The sequence below is a fragment of the Trichosurus vulpecula genome, chromosome 1, assembly GCF_011100635.1.
Source record: "Trichosurus vulpecula isolate mTriVul1 chromosome 1, mTriVul1.pri, whole genome shotgun sequence".
Taxonomy (NCBI): Eukaryota; Metazoa; Chordata; class Mammalia; order Diprotodontia; family Phalangeridae; genus Trichosurus; species Trichosurus vulpecula.
In genome coordinates this window covers 541,084,652-541,099,149 of record NC_050573.1, presented here as the reverse complement: position 1 = coordinate 541,099,149, position 14,498 = coordinate 541,084,652, and the positions used below count along the sequence as shown (strand labels likewise).

The window sequence follows — 14,498 nt, the reverse complement described above, 5'->3', positions numbered from 1 at the left end:
GCAAAAGACAGTCCCTGCCCTCAAGAAGCTTATGCTCTAACAGGGGAGACAACATGCAAACAAATATAATACAACACAAGCTGTACAACACAGGATGAATAGGAAATAATTAACAGAGAAGGCACTAGAATTAAGAGGAATTGGAGAAGGCCTTCTGTAGAAGGATTTTGTTTGTGAAACAGCCAAATGGACAGTTTCAGAATGCTTGTAGAGTGATAAGATGTAAAAAGACCAGAAACTACCTTTGAATGCCAAACAGATCATTTTGTATTGATTAGATTTGTAACTGATTGGATAAGTGGGAGGAAGGAGAGTGAGGAATCTAGGGTAATGCTGAAATTACAAAACTGAGACTTGAAGGGTGGTGGTACCTTTGACAGAAATAGGAAAGTTTGGAAGAAGGAAGAGTTTTGTAAGAAAAATGAGTTCAGTTTTAGACACATTTAGTTTAAGATGTCTCTGGGATATCTACTTTGAAATGTGCAGTACGTAGCTGGTGATCCTAGTCTGAAGCTTGAGAGAGAGACTTGAGCCTGATGTCTAGATTTGAGAATCATCTACATAGAGACTTGATGAGGTTACCAAGAGAAAAAAAATAAAGCAAGAAGACAAGAGGGTTCAGGAAAGAACCTTGGGGAATTACTCACATTTAGGGGGAGTCATGTGGATGATGAACCATCAAAGGAGACTTGAGAAGTAACAGGTGGACAAGTAGACACTGAACTAGAAGAAGATTGCATGAAAACTCAGAAAAAAAAATATGCACAGGATGAGTTGTTGGTCAGATCCAAAGGATAGATCAAGAAGGATTAGGACTTTTAAAAAGCCCATCAGATTTAGCTTAAGAGGTTGAAGCTATAAAGGTATTTCTTAGATAAGTTGTCTCTTCTGTTTGTTACAATCATAAGATTCTAGGACAAGTGCAACCATGGAGATAAATTTGTTAGATGCGTAACTATGAACATAAATTGAGACATGAAACAAGACACCTTCATCTAAAATGTTCACTATTATCTTGGAAGAGGTCCTGCAGAGTCCAAATAGTAGAAGGAGTTTTTCTTGATAGAGATTTTCCAGATGCTCCTTTTAAAATATAACAATAGTTTAGTTGCTTTGAGTCCTGGAACATTATAGGGCCTTCTCAATGAGAATCACAGTCATTGGAAAGAGACAGGCTTGGTTATCTATACTGGAAAAACAAAGTGAATGAAAAATGTGTATTTCCAGATTGCAGCATGCAGTTGGAAGGGCAGCTCATTGAATTAATTCAACAGTAAGTATATTGTGGATGGATCTTGCAGTTGGACAATAAATTTGACCCAGAATTGAAGAGGAGGAGGAGACTGGGCTGGATGACTTGTTGGAAATTGTTCAGTGCTTACAATGATCCCAAGCTTATTGTCACTACAAAAGTTTATCTTTTTAATGTCACTATTTTCCTTGTAATAGTATATGGCTAACCATGCAACATGATCTCAGAAGAATCATAACTTACCCAAAGAATACTGGAAATAAGTGGCATAAAATATATAATCAAGCACATGTATATCTGCAAAAGAAGATAGCCTGGTCCCCTAGCAAGTGTAATTTGTAACAAATTGCCAGCCCAAATAATGCACTGGTGCTCAGGGATTATTAAAAGAACCAAAGGAGGGGCATCTAGGTGGCAGTAGAGTAGAGCACTGGCCCTGGAATCAGGAGTACCTGAGTTCAAATCCAGCCTCAGACACTTGACACATTTACTAGCTGTGTGACCTTGGGCAAGTCACTTAACCCCAATTGCCCTGCCTTCCCCCTTGCAAAAAAACAAACAAAAACAAAAAACCAATGATGAAATTTAAAAAAAAAATACAAAGGAAGGTCTATTATGGAAACTTACTGAAAAAGGTGAAAATTACATAAGATGAGAAGGTATATGATTTGCATTAATGCAAGCACATATTCACAAAATAACAGCTAGAGACATTTCAGGAAAGGAAGTAGATTGTGATTTGTTCCCTGGTCATATAGCAAATCAGTGGTGGAATTTGAAATAAAAAAATATGATTCACCTCTGTGATATCTTTCGTTTGGGCATCAATCCCATTATCTTGGGGTGAGGCAAGGGTCCTGGCATTATCTGTGAATCTAGTCAGGTCTCTGTGGATCTGATTATCAGGAGTGACCCAACACAAAAATATTTTCTTTCCTATATTCACCCCATCAGGTTTCCTGGTATTCGAAGTGAAAACATACTGATCTGTTCTCTGTCATTATAGGGTATCACCCTGCAGGGTGAGGGGCCAGAACAATAAGTACTCCCTCTGCCGTATGGTAGCAAGCTCTTGTCTTCACTTTCTTTACACTTGTAATTTAGCCATTATCTGCTGAGGTGAGAGCCCCTTCCTCTGCTGCTACTTCTTGGTCTCTAACAACTAGGTCTGTCCTGATGTAATTTTTTTTGCCTTCTTTTCCAATATGTTGTCTGTTTAACATACTTCTTTTCATACTAGACCTTTTCCCCTCATGCTCTTTTGTGTGTGTGTTTGTGTGTGTGTGTATACACTTAAATATTAGCTGTTATTATTGTTGTTATTGTCTCATGCTTACAGAAACCCAATTTCCTCTGAAAGACACTGGATCCTTGCCCTCCTCACCAGTACTAGGTGAGGCCTTACAGTGCTTAACTGTACTGACCAGTATTTGTATTCCTGATGTTCTGGGCCAGGAAGAGGAGGAACACTGCTTGTTCCTCATTGCTGCTTCCAGATGCGTTTGCCCCATGTCACTTAACAATCTTTGCTTTTTTGTCCAAATAAACCTGTCCGAATTCTTGTCGTCATATGAAAGCTTTTAGGTTGCTTCACTTTTTCAGGGTTCAGTATTTGAATAAAGTCTTCCTTTCCACATGAATCCTGACTATCATATTTGGGGACTCTGTTGTACAAGTTGATGTCCCTGCAAATACTTTGGCTTCCCCCATGTACCTCAACTCCCATGTCCTGTGTCTAGAGCTAGAAGGGACCTTTACCTCCACTTTGCTCCACATGGTGGTCTCACCATCACCCATAAGTATTACATTCATAATCTTGAGCATTGTTGGACAATTCCCTCTCTCCAGTTCCTCTACCCATCCCTATTCTAAAGTAAGGCTTTGGCCTCACTTTCCTCCCTTCACAGAATCAACCTTATTATAGTTGTTCACTTCAGCCCTACACTAAATTCCTTCCTTCCTAGTCCTTGCTATTCTTGCCTTATCAAATCCTAATTCTGGGTTACCCCACTCATGTGCTGATGTCAGCGCTTGCAGAAGTCACACAATCATGCCAACAGGTTCCACCACACATGTATATTTTCTGAACTCAGCTGGATCATCACTGATGCACAGCAGTTCTTTGATTGTCACCTTTTAACTTTGCAATAATACTTGAAGAAACTGTCCCAGACTTTTTCATCTTCAAGCACCCTAAGCCACCACCTTTCCCATCCCCTTCTCAGAATAGAACCTCATCTCCTACTTCATTGAGAAAATTTGAGGTTGTTTGTTGAATTTTCCTTCTCCTTTACCCCATGCCTCAAAAATCTTTTTACATCATTCCCTATTCTCTCTAGCTTTGTTTTCTAGACCCTGACATTGTAGACTAGCCCCTTCTGCTGAATATTCTTTCCTTTGTAGATTTTTGTATTTTAATTTTCTCTTAGTTCTCCGCTTACCTTCTTGCCACTTCTTTACTAGATCATCATTCATGTCCCATCCCTTTTGTGGAAAGCAGAGCTCGGGGTCTTCCACATTAAGTTGTTGGTTGTCATATATGTATACGTGGTACAATAATTAGGAGGTTAGGCAGAAATAACTATTTAGAATGAGTCAGTGTTGCTGCTCTAGGTCAGTTTCTCAAGAGACAGATCTCAATATTACTACCATATTCATGTTGGATAATAAAAAAGCCAACAATTGCGTGGAGTAGATACAATTTTGTCTACCTGTGCGCACAGAAGTAGAAAATCAAGGCATTTTCTAAAGAATTTATGAAAAAATAGAGGGATTGGTAGGGGGAGGGAGAAATTTTTGTCTTATTCTGATGATTTCTCCAGTTCTCTATTGCTCTTTGCATATATAGACAAAGCTTTTCTTGTAATGACAGGCAGTGCTCCCAGCAAGGACAATATCATACATGTTTCTGCTACACATGCAAAGTAGATAATTAAGCTAATTACCTGGATTATTCTGGTCCTATTTGGTTGAATTATGAAGGTTTGAATTATGTAGTCTTTTGAGTCAGAATTAATCTTTGGCTTTAGTCCTCTACTTTTAATGTAAAGAATCTACCAGGAATTATTCTTATACAAACAATATTATGCTGTTTTGTTTAGGGAATAGGATTAGTGGTCAACAAATCCTGACATGATTGGCCTCATTTTGTAACACTCTAGGTGGACTTGGATCCTTTCACATTTTCACATTTTATTCAAATGGTAATGATCCTTGAGCACATTTTTTTTTTCCCCTAATGAAGCCATTTGGAAGATCACAGCTTCCCCTTTCTTTTTTTTTTATTATTTATTTGATATTTTTAGTTTTCAGCATTGATTTTCACAAGAGTTTGAATTACAAATTTTCTCCCCATTTCTACCCTCCCCGCCACCCCAAGATGGCATATATTCTGATTGCCCCATTCCCCAGTCAGCCCTATCACCCCACTCCCCCCCATCCCCTTTTCCCTTACTTTCTTGTAGGGCAAGATAGATTTCTATGCCCCATTGCCTGTATATCTTATTTCCCAGTTGCATGCAAAAACAACTTTTTTTTTTAGAACATCTGCTTTTAAAACTTTGAGTTCCAAATTCTCTCCCCTCTTCCCTCCCCACTCACCCTCCCTAAGAAGGCAAGCAATTCAACATAGGCTACACATGTATCGTTACGTAAAACCCTTCCACAATACTCATGTTGTGAAAGACTGACTATATTTTGCTCCCTCCTATCCTGTCCCCCTTTATTCAGTTTTCTTCCTTGACCCTGTTCCTTTTTAAAAGTGTTTGCTCTTGATTACCTCCTCCCCCATCTGCCCTCCCTTCTATCATTCCCCCGTTTTTTATCCCCTTCCTCCTTCTTTCCTGTGGGGTAAGATACCCAATCGAGTGTGTATGTTATTCCCTCCTCAAGTCAAATCCAATGAGAGCAAGATTCACTCATTCCCCCTCACCTGCCCCTTCTTCCTTCCAATAGAACTGCTTTTTCTTGCCACTATTATGTGAGATAATTTACCCTATTCTATCTCTCCCTTTCTCCCTCTCTCAATATATTCCTCTCTCATCTCTTAATTTGATTTTTTTTTTAGATATCATCCCTTCATATTCAACTCACCCTGTGCCCTCTGTCTATATATATATATATGTATATTCCCTTCAGTTACCCTAATACTGAGGTTTCATGAATTACACATATCATCTTTCCATGTAGTGATGTAAACAAAACAGTTCAACCTTTTCATACTTCTCTTGATTCTTGTGTTTGAAAGTCAAATTTTATATTCAGCTCTGGTCTTTTCACTGAGAAAGCTTGAAAGTCCTCTATTTTATTGAAAGTCCATATTTTGCCTTGGAGCATGATACTCAGTTTTGCTGGGTAGGTGATCCTTGGTTTTGATCCTAGCTCCATCGACCTCCAGAGTATCATATTCCAAGCCCTTCGATCCCTTAATGTAGAAGCTGCTAGATCTTGTGTTATCCTGATTGTGTTTCCACAGTACTCAAACTGTTTCTTTCTGGCTGCTTGCAGTATTTTCTCCTTGATCTGGGAGCTCTGGAATTTGGTGACAATATTCCTAGGAGTTTTCTTTTTGGGATCTTTTTCAGGAGGCAATTGGTGGATTCTTTCAATTTCCATTTTACCCTCTGGCTCTAGGATATCAGGGCAGTTCTCCTTGATAATTTTTTCAAAGATGATGGCTTTCAGGTAGTCCATGCATTCTTCTCCCCCAAGAACCACCAACCAGGATTGCGGCCCAGATCCAGGCAGGACAAAGCAGGCTTTGCACTCCTGCTCTAATCCACCACTTAATTCCTCCCACCAGGTAGGCCTAGGGCCAGAGGCAACTGCAATTGTAGCTCTGGAAGCAGCCTCAGAGCTGCACCACCTCCGCCACCCCCGGGGTGGTGGCCAACTTCGAACTCCTTTCCCTATGTCCCAGAAGCTTTTCCCACTAACCTTCTCTGTTGTCTTTGGCGTTTGTGGGTTGAGAAGTCTGGTAACTGCCACAGCTCACTGATTCAGGGCACTATCCTGTTCCACCCGGCTTCCGGTCTGGTTGGTCCTGGCAGGTCATGCTGGCTGTGCTCCACTCCCAGCTCCATGCGATAGACCCTTCCCAGCAAACACCCAGGCTGTCCTGGTCTGGAGCCCTGCTTCCCTTTGCTATTTTGTGGGTTCTGTAGCTCTAGAATTTGTTCAGAGTCATTTTTACAGGTTTTTGGAGGGACCTGGGGGAGAGTTTAAGCAAGTTCCTGCTTTTCAGCCACCATCTTGGACTCTGCCCCCACGCCTTGAGTACATTTTACAGCCTTTGAGTGGTCTTTTATGCCTTTTATTTTGTTTTTTTTTAATTAAGATTTTTTTATTTTTAGTCTACAACACTCAGTTCCTCAAGTTTTTGAGTTCCAGATTTTCTTCCTGTCCCCCCTCCCCCCAAGACGGCATGGAATCCAATATATGTTCTACGTATACCTTTGCATTAAATTTGTTTACACAGTAGTCAAGTTGTAAGGAACAATTATGACCAATGGAATGAATCATGAGAAAGAAGAAACAAAACCAAAAAAAAAGATTTGCCTCATTATGCTTTCAGACTCCATAATTCTTTCTCTGGATGTAGATAGCTCTTTCCATCATGAGTCCTTTGGAGCTGTCTTTGAACCTTGTATTGCTGAGAAGAGCCAAGTCTATCAAAGTTAGTCATCACATAAGCAAATATCTGTGATTGTGTACAATGTTCTCCTGGTTCTGCTCCCCTCACTCAGCATCAGATCATGTAGGTCTTTCCAGGTTATTATGAAGTCTGTATCTTCCCCAACTTGTTTAGCATTCCCCAATTGATGCATGCCCTATCCCTGTTCTGGACCATCATTTCTTTTCTCTCTAGGTGATTGTATCTGCTTTCATGGCATACTTATCATCTTTGTGTAGATGATACCCACATTTGCATATCCAGCTCTGGTCTTTCTCATGAGCTCTACTCTACATTACCTGCTACTGTTCCTGCTTCACCTGGTTATCTCGTAGAGCATCTCAAATGAAATACCTGGTGTTGAGGAGAGGTAGTTTAGTAATATAGTAGAAACAACCCAAAAAACCTGGGTTCAAATCCTGCCTTTAATATTTATCGCCTATTTGACCTTAAGCAAGTCATTTAACCTTCCTGGACCTTAGTTTCTTCATCTGTAAAATGAAGTAGATGGTCCTTGAGATTCCTTATAGTTGTAAGAGCTCTGATGCTATTTTTCAAAGAGAATTTATTATCTTTCCCCCTAAACCTACCCTTCTTCCTGATTTCTCTCTTTTTCTCAAGGTCATCAGATTTTTTTTTTTCCAGTCATCCACAATTCCCACCTAAAAAGTTATCCTTTACTGTCAGTTTTGTCAATTCTACTTATATATCATGTCTTACATATGTCCGCCTCTCTCCTTTCACAGTGTTGTTACATTGGTTCCGGTGTAGGCCTTTTCCAGGCCAGCATTCACACAACTGCCAAGTTTATGTTTCTAAAGCACAATTCAGACCATGTCACTGCTCTGCTCAGAAAGCTTCAATAGCTGTTCCTATGAGGATGAAATATCATGTGCAGTGTGGTACAGTGAAAGGGACACTTAATTTGGAATTGGAGGTCCTCATTTCAAATGCTATTTCTTTCATTTATTGCATGTATGACCTTGGCTAAGCCTCTCTGGGGCCTAAATTTCTTTATCTGTAAAACAAGAAGTTTGTACAGGTTATGGCTAATGTCCCTTACGCACAAAATTCATGATCCTTGACCCTTTTTTTTTTTTTTGACATTTGAGGGCTTTTATAATCTGTTTCCATGCTACCTTTCCATACTTACTTCGCATTTCTTCTCATGTACTCTGTTACATTCACACTGGCCTACTTGTTCTTTTTGCCATCTCAATACTTCACTCCGGACTGTCCCTTAACAGCAGTGCTTTCCCTTTTTGAATCTGTTTTCATTTCAAGGCTCAGTTCTATAGTCACTCTCTACAAAAGGCCTTTCCCTATTCCTTCGTTTGTTAACACTCTCTCCTGATCTACCCAAGGAAATATGTTTGTATATATTTTTTATTTACTTAATTGTGTATGCTATTCCCTCCACCTCTACCCCCCAGTAGAACTAACGTCCTCGAGGTCAGGGACTACTTTTAATTTTAGTGTTTGTATATCTAGCACCTAGAACAATGCCTTGCATAATTGATACTGAATAAATATTTTTTGGGTTTTTTTCCTTTGATTCTCTTTAGCTTTTTATCTTAACAATATTCTGCTTATGTTTTCCATTCTGTCATTGATTTGAATTTTTATACATTTAGACTTATTTCCTCTTGCTCCTTCCACCTTTCCTTCTTTGTCTTTGAGATTCTGCTGCATGCACCTTAATGTGTCTCTTATATATTCTATTTTGTTCACTTCAGAATTTATTATTCTTTGTTAACATTTTCTTAAATTATAAGGAAGTCCAAAAGGTTTCCACAGATGGGTTAGTGGGTCCTATATTTGTTGTTTTTTAAATTTAATTTTCACAGAATCTTCCATTTTTATCTTTGTATTTCAGGTTGCTAGGAAGAGGCTCAATGTTTGTGTTTTCACCAGATCAGTTTCAAAGACTGCTTAAAATAAATCCAGACTGGAAAACGCATAGACTCCTTGATTTAGGTGCTGGAGACGGAGAAGTCACTAAAATCATGAGCCCTCATTTTGAAGAAATCTATGCCACTGAGTTATCTGAAACTATGATATGGCAGCTTCAGAAAAAGAAATACAGGTATATATTTAAGAAGTGGTTTGGGGTATATTTGTCCTTGAAAGATGTGTTGGTTTTTTTTTAAGTGCAAGAACTAGGAGTAATATTTCATAATCAGCAATTTTTTATCCTCCCCTATAAGTTACGTAGAAATGTAAATGTGGGCTGGAAAACAGGGACTTGCTTAAGCTCTCCCCCAAATCCCTCCAAACACCTGTAAAAAAATGGCTCTGGACAAATTCTAGAGCTACAGAACCCACAAAATAACAGAGGGAAACAAATCTCCAGCCCAAGAGAGCCTAGGTGGTTGCTGGGAAGGGTCTATCACACCTTGCTGGGAGCAGAGCGCAGCCCAGCATGGGCCCGACCCAGGACAGATCAGACCAGGAGTTAGGTGAAGCAGTCCCTAGGGCCCAGAATCACTGAGCTGTGGCAATTACCAGACTTCTCAACCCACACACGCCAAAGACAATGGAGCAGGTTAGTGGGAAAACTGCTGAATCTGGGTGAGAGAAGTCCGTGATCTGGCCCCAGCCCTGGGGCGGTGGAGGTGGCACAGAGGCAGCAGCAGGAAGCCCCTGTGGCTGCTTCCAGAAGAGCTCCAGCGAAGGCTGCTTCTGGTCTGAAGCTCACACCATGGGAGGAATCAAGCGGTGGATCAGAGCAGGAGTACAGGGAGTGCTTTGCTGGTGCAGAGGCAGGGTTCTCTTGCTTTGCCATGCTTGGATCTGGGTTGCAGTTCTTGGAGGAGGAGGAGCACTGGTATGGCAGAGCTTTTGGTGAGTGTGGAGTAGAAGTGGCTCTGAAAACAGCAGTGCAAAGCTTGGGACAAGTACTCTCTACTCTAAAGTAGTCATACCCTGACATAAAGCTCAAGGGCCAAGTACTTGGCTGGGAACATGAGCAGGCAGCATAAAAGGACTCAGACTCAGACTATCAAATCATTTTTGGTGACAAAGAAGATCAAAACAATCAGCCAGAAGAAGTCAACAAAGTCGAACAGCCTGCATCAAAAGCCTCCAAGAAAAATATGAATTGGTCTCAGGCCATGGAAGAGCTCAAAAAGGATTTGGAAAATCATGTAAGAGAACTAGAGGAAAACTTGGAGAGAAAAATGAGAGTGATGCTAGAAAATCATGAAAAACAAGTCAGCGACTTACTAAAGGAGACTCAAAAAAATACTGAAGACAATAACACTTTAAAAAATTGTCTAACCCAAATGTCAAAAGAGCTCCAAAAAGCCAATGAGGAGAAGAATGCCTTGAAAGGCAGAATTAGCCAAATGGAAAGGGAGGTCCAAAAAGACCACTGAAGAAAATACCACCTTAAAAATTAGATTGGAGCAAGTGGAAGCTAGTGACTTTATGAGAAATCAAGAAATTATAAAACAGAACCAAAAGAATGAAAAAAATGAAAGACAATGTGAAATATCTCATGGGAATAACCACTCACCTGGAGAATAGAACCAGGAGAGATAATTTAAAAATTATTGAACTACCTGAAAATCATGATCAAAAAAAGAGCCTAGACATCGTTTTCCCAGAAATTATGAAGGAAAACTTCCTTGCTATTCTAGAATCAGAGGGTAAAATAGAAATTGGAAGTATCCACCTATCACCTCCTGAAAAAGATCCCAAAAAGAAAACTCCTAGGAATATTGTAGCCAAATTGCAGAGTTCCCAGATCAAGGAGAAGATATTGCAAGCAGCCAGAAAGAAATAATTCTAGTATTGTGGAAACACAATCGGGATAACACAAGATCTAGCAGCTTCTACATTAAGGGATTGAAGGGCATGGAATGTGATATTCTGGAGGTCAAAGTAGCTAGGATTAAAACCAAGAATCACCTACCCAGCAAAACTGAGTATAGTACTCCAAGGCAAAATATGGATTTTCAATAAAATAGAAGGCTTTCAAGCTTTCTCAATGAGAAGACCAGAGCTGAATAGAAAATTTGACTTTCATATACAAGAATCAAGAGAAGCATGGAAAGGTAAACAGGAAAGAGAAATCATAAAGGACTTGCAAAAGTTGAACCATTTTGTTTACATTCCTACATAGAAGGATGATATTTGTAACTAATGAGACCTTTCTCAGTATTAGAATAGTTGAAGGAAATATACATACATATAGACAGAGGGCACAGGGTGAGTTGACTATGAAGGAATGATATCTGAAAGATAAAGTCAAGGGGTGAGAGAGGAATATATTGGGAGAAGGAGAAAGAGAGAGATAAAATGGGGTAAATTATCTCACTTAAAAGTGGCAAGAAAAAGCAGTTCTACTGTAAGGGAAGAGGGGGCAGATGAAAGGGAATGAATCAGTCTTGCTCTCATCGGATTTGACTTAGGGAGGGAATATCATACATACTTAATTGGGTATCTTACCTCACAGGAAATTACAGGGGAAGGGGATAAAAAAGTCGGGATGATAGAAGGGAGGAGGTAATCAAGAGTGAACACTTTTGAAAAAGGACAGGGTCAAAGGAGAAAATTGAATAAAGGAGGCCAGGATAGGATGGAGGGAAATATCGTTAGTCTTTGACAACATGACTATTGTGGAAGTGTTTTGCATAATGATACATGTGTGGCCTATGTTGAATTGCTTGCCTCCTCAAGGAGGGTGAGTGGGGAGGGAAGAAGGGAGAGAATTTGAAACTCGAAGTTCTTAAAACAAATGCTCAAAAAAAAAGTTGTTTTTTTTACATGCAACTGGGAAATAAGATATACAGGAAATGGGGTATAGAAATCTATCTTACCCTACAAGAAAATAAAGGGAAAAGGGATAAGGTTGGGGGGAGTGGTGGGACAGAAGGGACAGCAGACTGGGGAAAGGGGCAGTCAGAATATATGCCATCTTGGAGTGGGGGGGGGGAGGGCAGAAATGGGGAGGAAATTTGTAACTCAAAATCTTGTGGAAATCAATGTTTAAAACTAAAAATATCAAATAACAAATTGAAATTAAAAATAAAAAAAAAATGTAAAAGTGGAATTTTTCTTAATGTTTTTGGTTTCCCTTTTTTTAAATTAAGGAGGCAAAGTCATACAATGGAAAGAGCACTAGTTCTGACCTGGGTCCAAATCTCACCTCCTGCTCATTGTGTGGATGACCTTAGGCAAGGAACTTAACTTCTCTGGGCCTGAGGTTCCTCATCTGTAAAATTAGGGAGTTTGACTAATTTGACTAGTAATTAAAGTTACTTACAGCTCCAAATCTGTGATTCTGTGAAGTTTGGTGTAATTTTATAATTAAGTACATCTAGAATGTTAACGTTAAAATCAGACATTTAAAACTTTAGATCACTAACTTTAAAAATATCTAAACACGTAGATACAAAAAAAAAATCCCGAAGGTGGAAAATTTCTCTTCTGTCCTCAACAGCGTGTCTTAGAGAATCTTTTATTCTGAAAATCTATTTTAGTTTTACTACAGTGTTGCCTGACAGACAGGATTAGTAAAGAGACATCTATGAGGATTTCTTGTAAGTTTCAACTAAAAGTAAGTCATAAGGGGCAGAGTCAAGATGGCAGAGTAAGAGGAAGCAGTTAACCCTAGCTTGCCACTGTTTCTTCTCCACAATGATCTAGAACATGTACTTGCCTGAATTTTGATTGGGAAAGCTAAGAAAAAGTCACAATGAATAATGTTTCCAACCCAGGAGAGCTTATGGAAATAAGACAAAGAGGTCTGTAAGGCATTAGGGATAGCATTTGGCCAGGAGCATTTGCAGTGTTGGCAGCTTCAATGAGCATTCCAGAGTTCAGAGACAGAAAGAGAGGTTAGGAAGGGAACCTTAGAGATCCCAAGGGAACCTTGGACTAGCACTGGATGCAGGAGCGGGTGTTATCTGGAAGCTCTATTGCTTACCACCAGATCATGGATCTAGAGCAGAGCAGAGCTGTGGTAAGAAAGGACTCTCCTTGTGTACTGAGCAAGGAACAAGTTCCAGAAGCAAATGGTATCTATTTGGTTCTGATCCCAGGAGGAGAGTGATGACTAATGGTAGCTTTTAGCCCCGCATCTAAGCCTACAGTGGAATAACTAAAGCAAGAATCCCAGCCCAAAAGGGAGAAAGCAACTCATTCACTCCAAACCTGTAGAGCTTTCTACTAGTATAATAGTGAATGAGTCCACCAGTAATCTACTGAAACTCAACCTTGCAGACGCCAATAGACCAAAACCTTGATCAAGAACTTCCAGAGCTCATACCAGCACTGAAATGAACTGTGCCCTAGATCCCACCACATTGGAGGCACTGAAAGCTGCAGGCACTTGGACTGAGCCATGAAAGCCACACAAGCACATAAAAGGATAGAAGCTTATGCTACACATCCTCCCCACCCCATGAAGTGTACAGAGCCCAACACCAACATGAAGTACAAAGTCAAGAAGTAGGCTGGAAAAGAATGAAAGAACAAACAAAAAGAGTTACTATGGTGACAGGGAAACTCAAGACACAAGTACAAAAGAAAATAATGACTTGGAAACATCTACAAATAAAGCCTCAACGAAGTTTTGACAAAAGTCCAATAAGAATTCATAGAAGAGTTAAAGTAAGAGTTTTTTAAAATAGCTAAAAAGAGATTTTAAAAACAAAACTAGAGCCGTGGAATAGAGATATGCAAAGAGAATTGACAGCTTGGTAAAAGAAATACAAAACCTTACTGAGGAAAATAACTCCTTGAAAATTAGAACTGGCTAAATGGAAACTAATGATTCCAAGAGACATTGAAAAATAATAAAAATAAAGCCAAAAGCATGGGGGAAAATAGAAGAATATGTGAAATAATGTCATAGAAAAAAAAATTTGGAAAACAGATCAAGGAGAGATAATTTAAGAATCACTAGAGTGCTCAAAAAACCATGAACAAAGAAAGAGCCTAGAGATCATATTTCAAGAAATCCTAAAAGAAAATTATCCAACTAGCTGAGAACCAGAAAGCAAAGTAGAAATTGAAAAGATTGACCTGTCACCTCTTGAAAGAAACCTCCACATGAAAACTTTCAGGAATATTATAGCCAAAATCCAGATCTCCCAGGTTAAGAAGAAAGTACTGTAAATACCCAGAAAGAAAGAAAGAATTCAAGTTTCAAGGAGACACAATCAGGATCATACAAGATCTAGCAGATACCAGCTTAAAGGAACAGAGATGTTGGAAGATGATATTTCAGAAAGCAAAGGATCTAGGCTTATGGCCAAGAATAACCTACCCAGCAAAACTGAGTATAATTCTACGAGTAGGGGGTGGGAAGTGTATTTTTAAGGAAATATGACTTTTAAACATTCCTAATGAAAGGGCTAGAGTTGACAAGGAAATTTGTTATACAAACATAAGAGTCGAGAAGCATAAAAAGGTAAACAGTGAGAAATCATAAGGAACTAGACAGATTTGAACTGTTTATATTCTTAGATGGGGAGATGATGTATGTAACCCCCCAAGGGTCTTAGAGCCTAATTAGACAGCGTCGGTATGAATCTATTACATTTGAATGATCTTAAAAGAAGAATG

At 39.4% G+C, this 14,498-nt stretch overlaps 1 protein-coding gene across 2 annotated transcripts in view; it reads left to right on the top strand.

The window, feature by feature from the left end:
- Positions 1-14,498, top strand: part of METTL9 (methyltransferase like 9) — a 68,203-nt gene that overhangs the window by 21,534 nt on the left and 32,171 nt on the right. For both annotated transcript variants that reach the window (XM_036741547.1, XM_036741548.1), the window contains exon 3: positions 8,800-9,009. In XM_036741547.1, the coding sequence (XP_036597442.1) occupies positions 8,800-9,009 (210 nt within the window). The remainder of the gene's footprint in view (positions 1-8,799; positions 9,010-14,498) is intronic.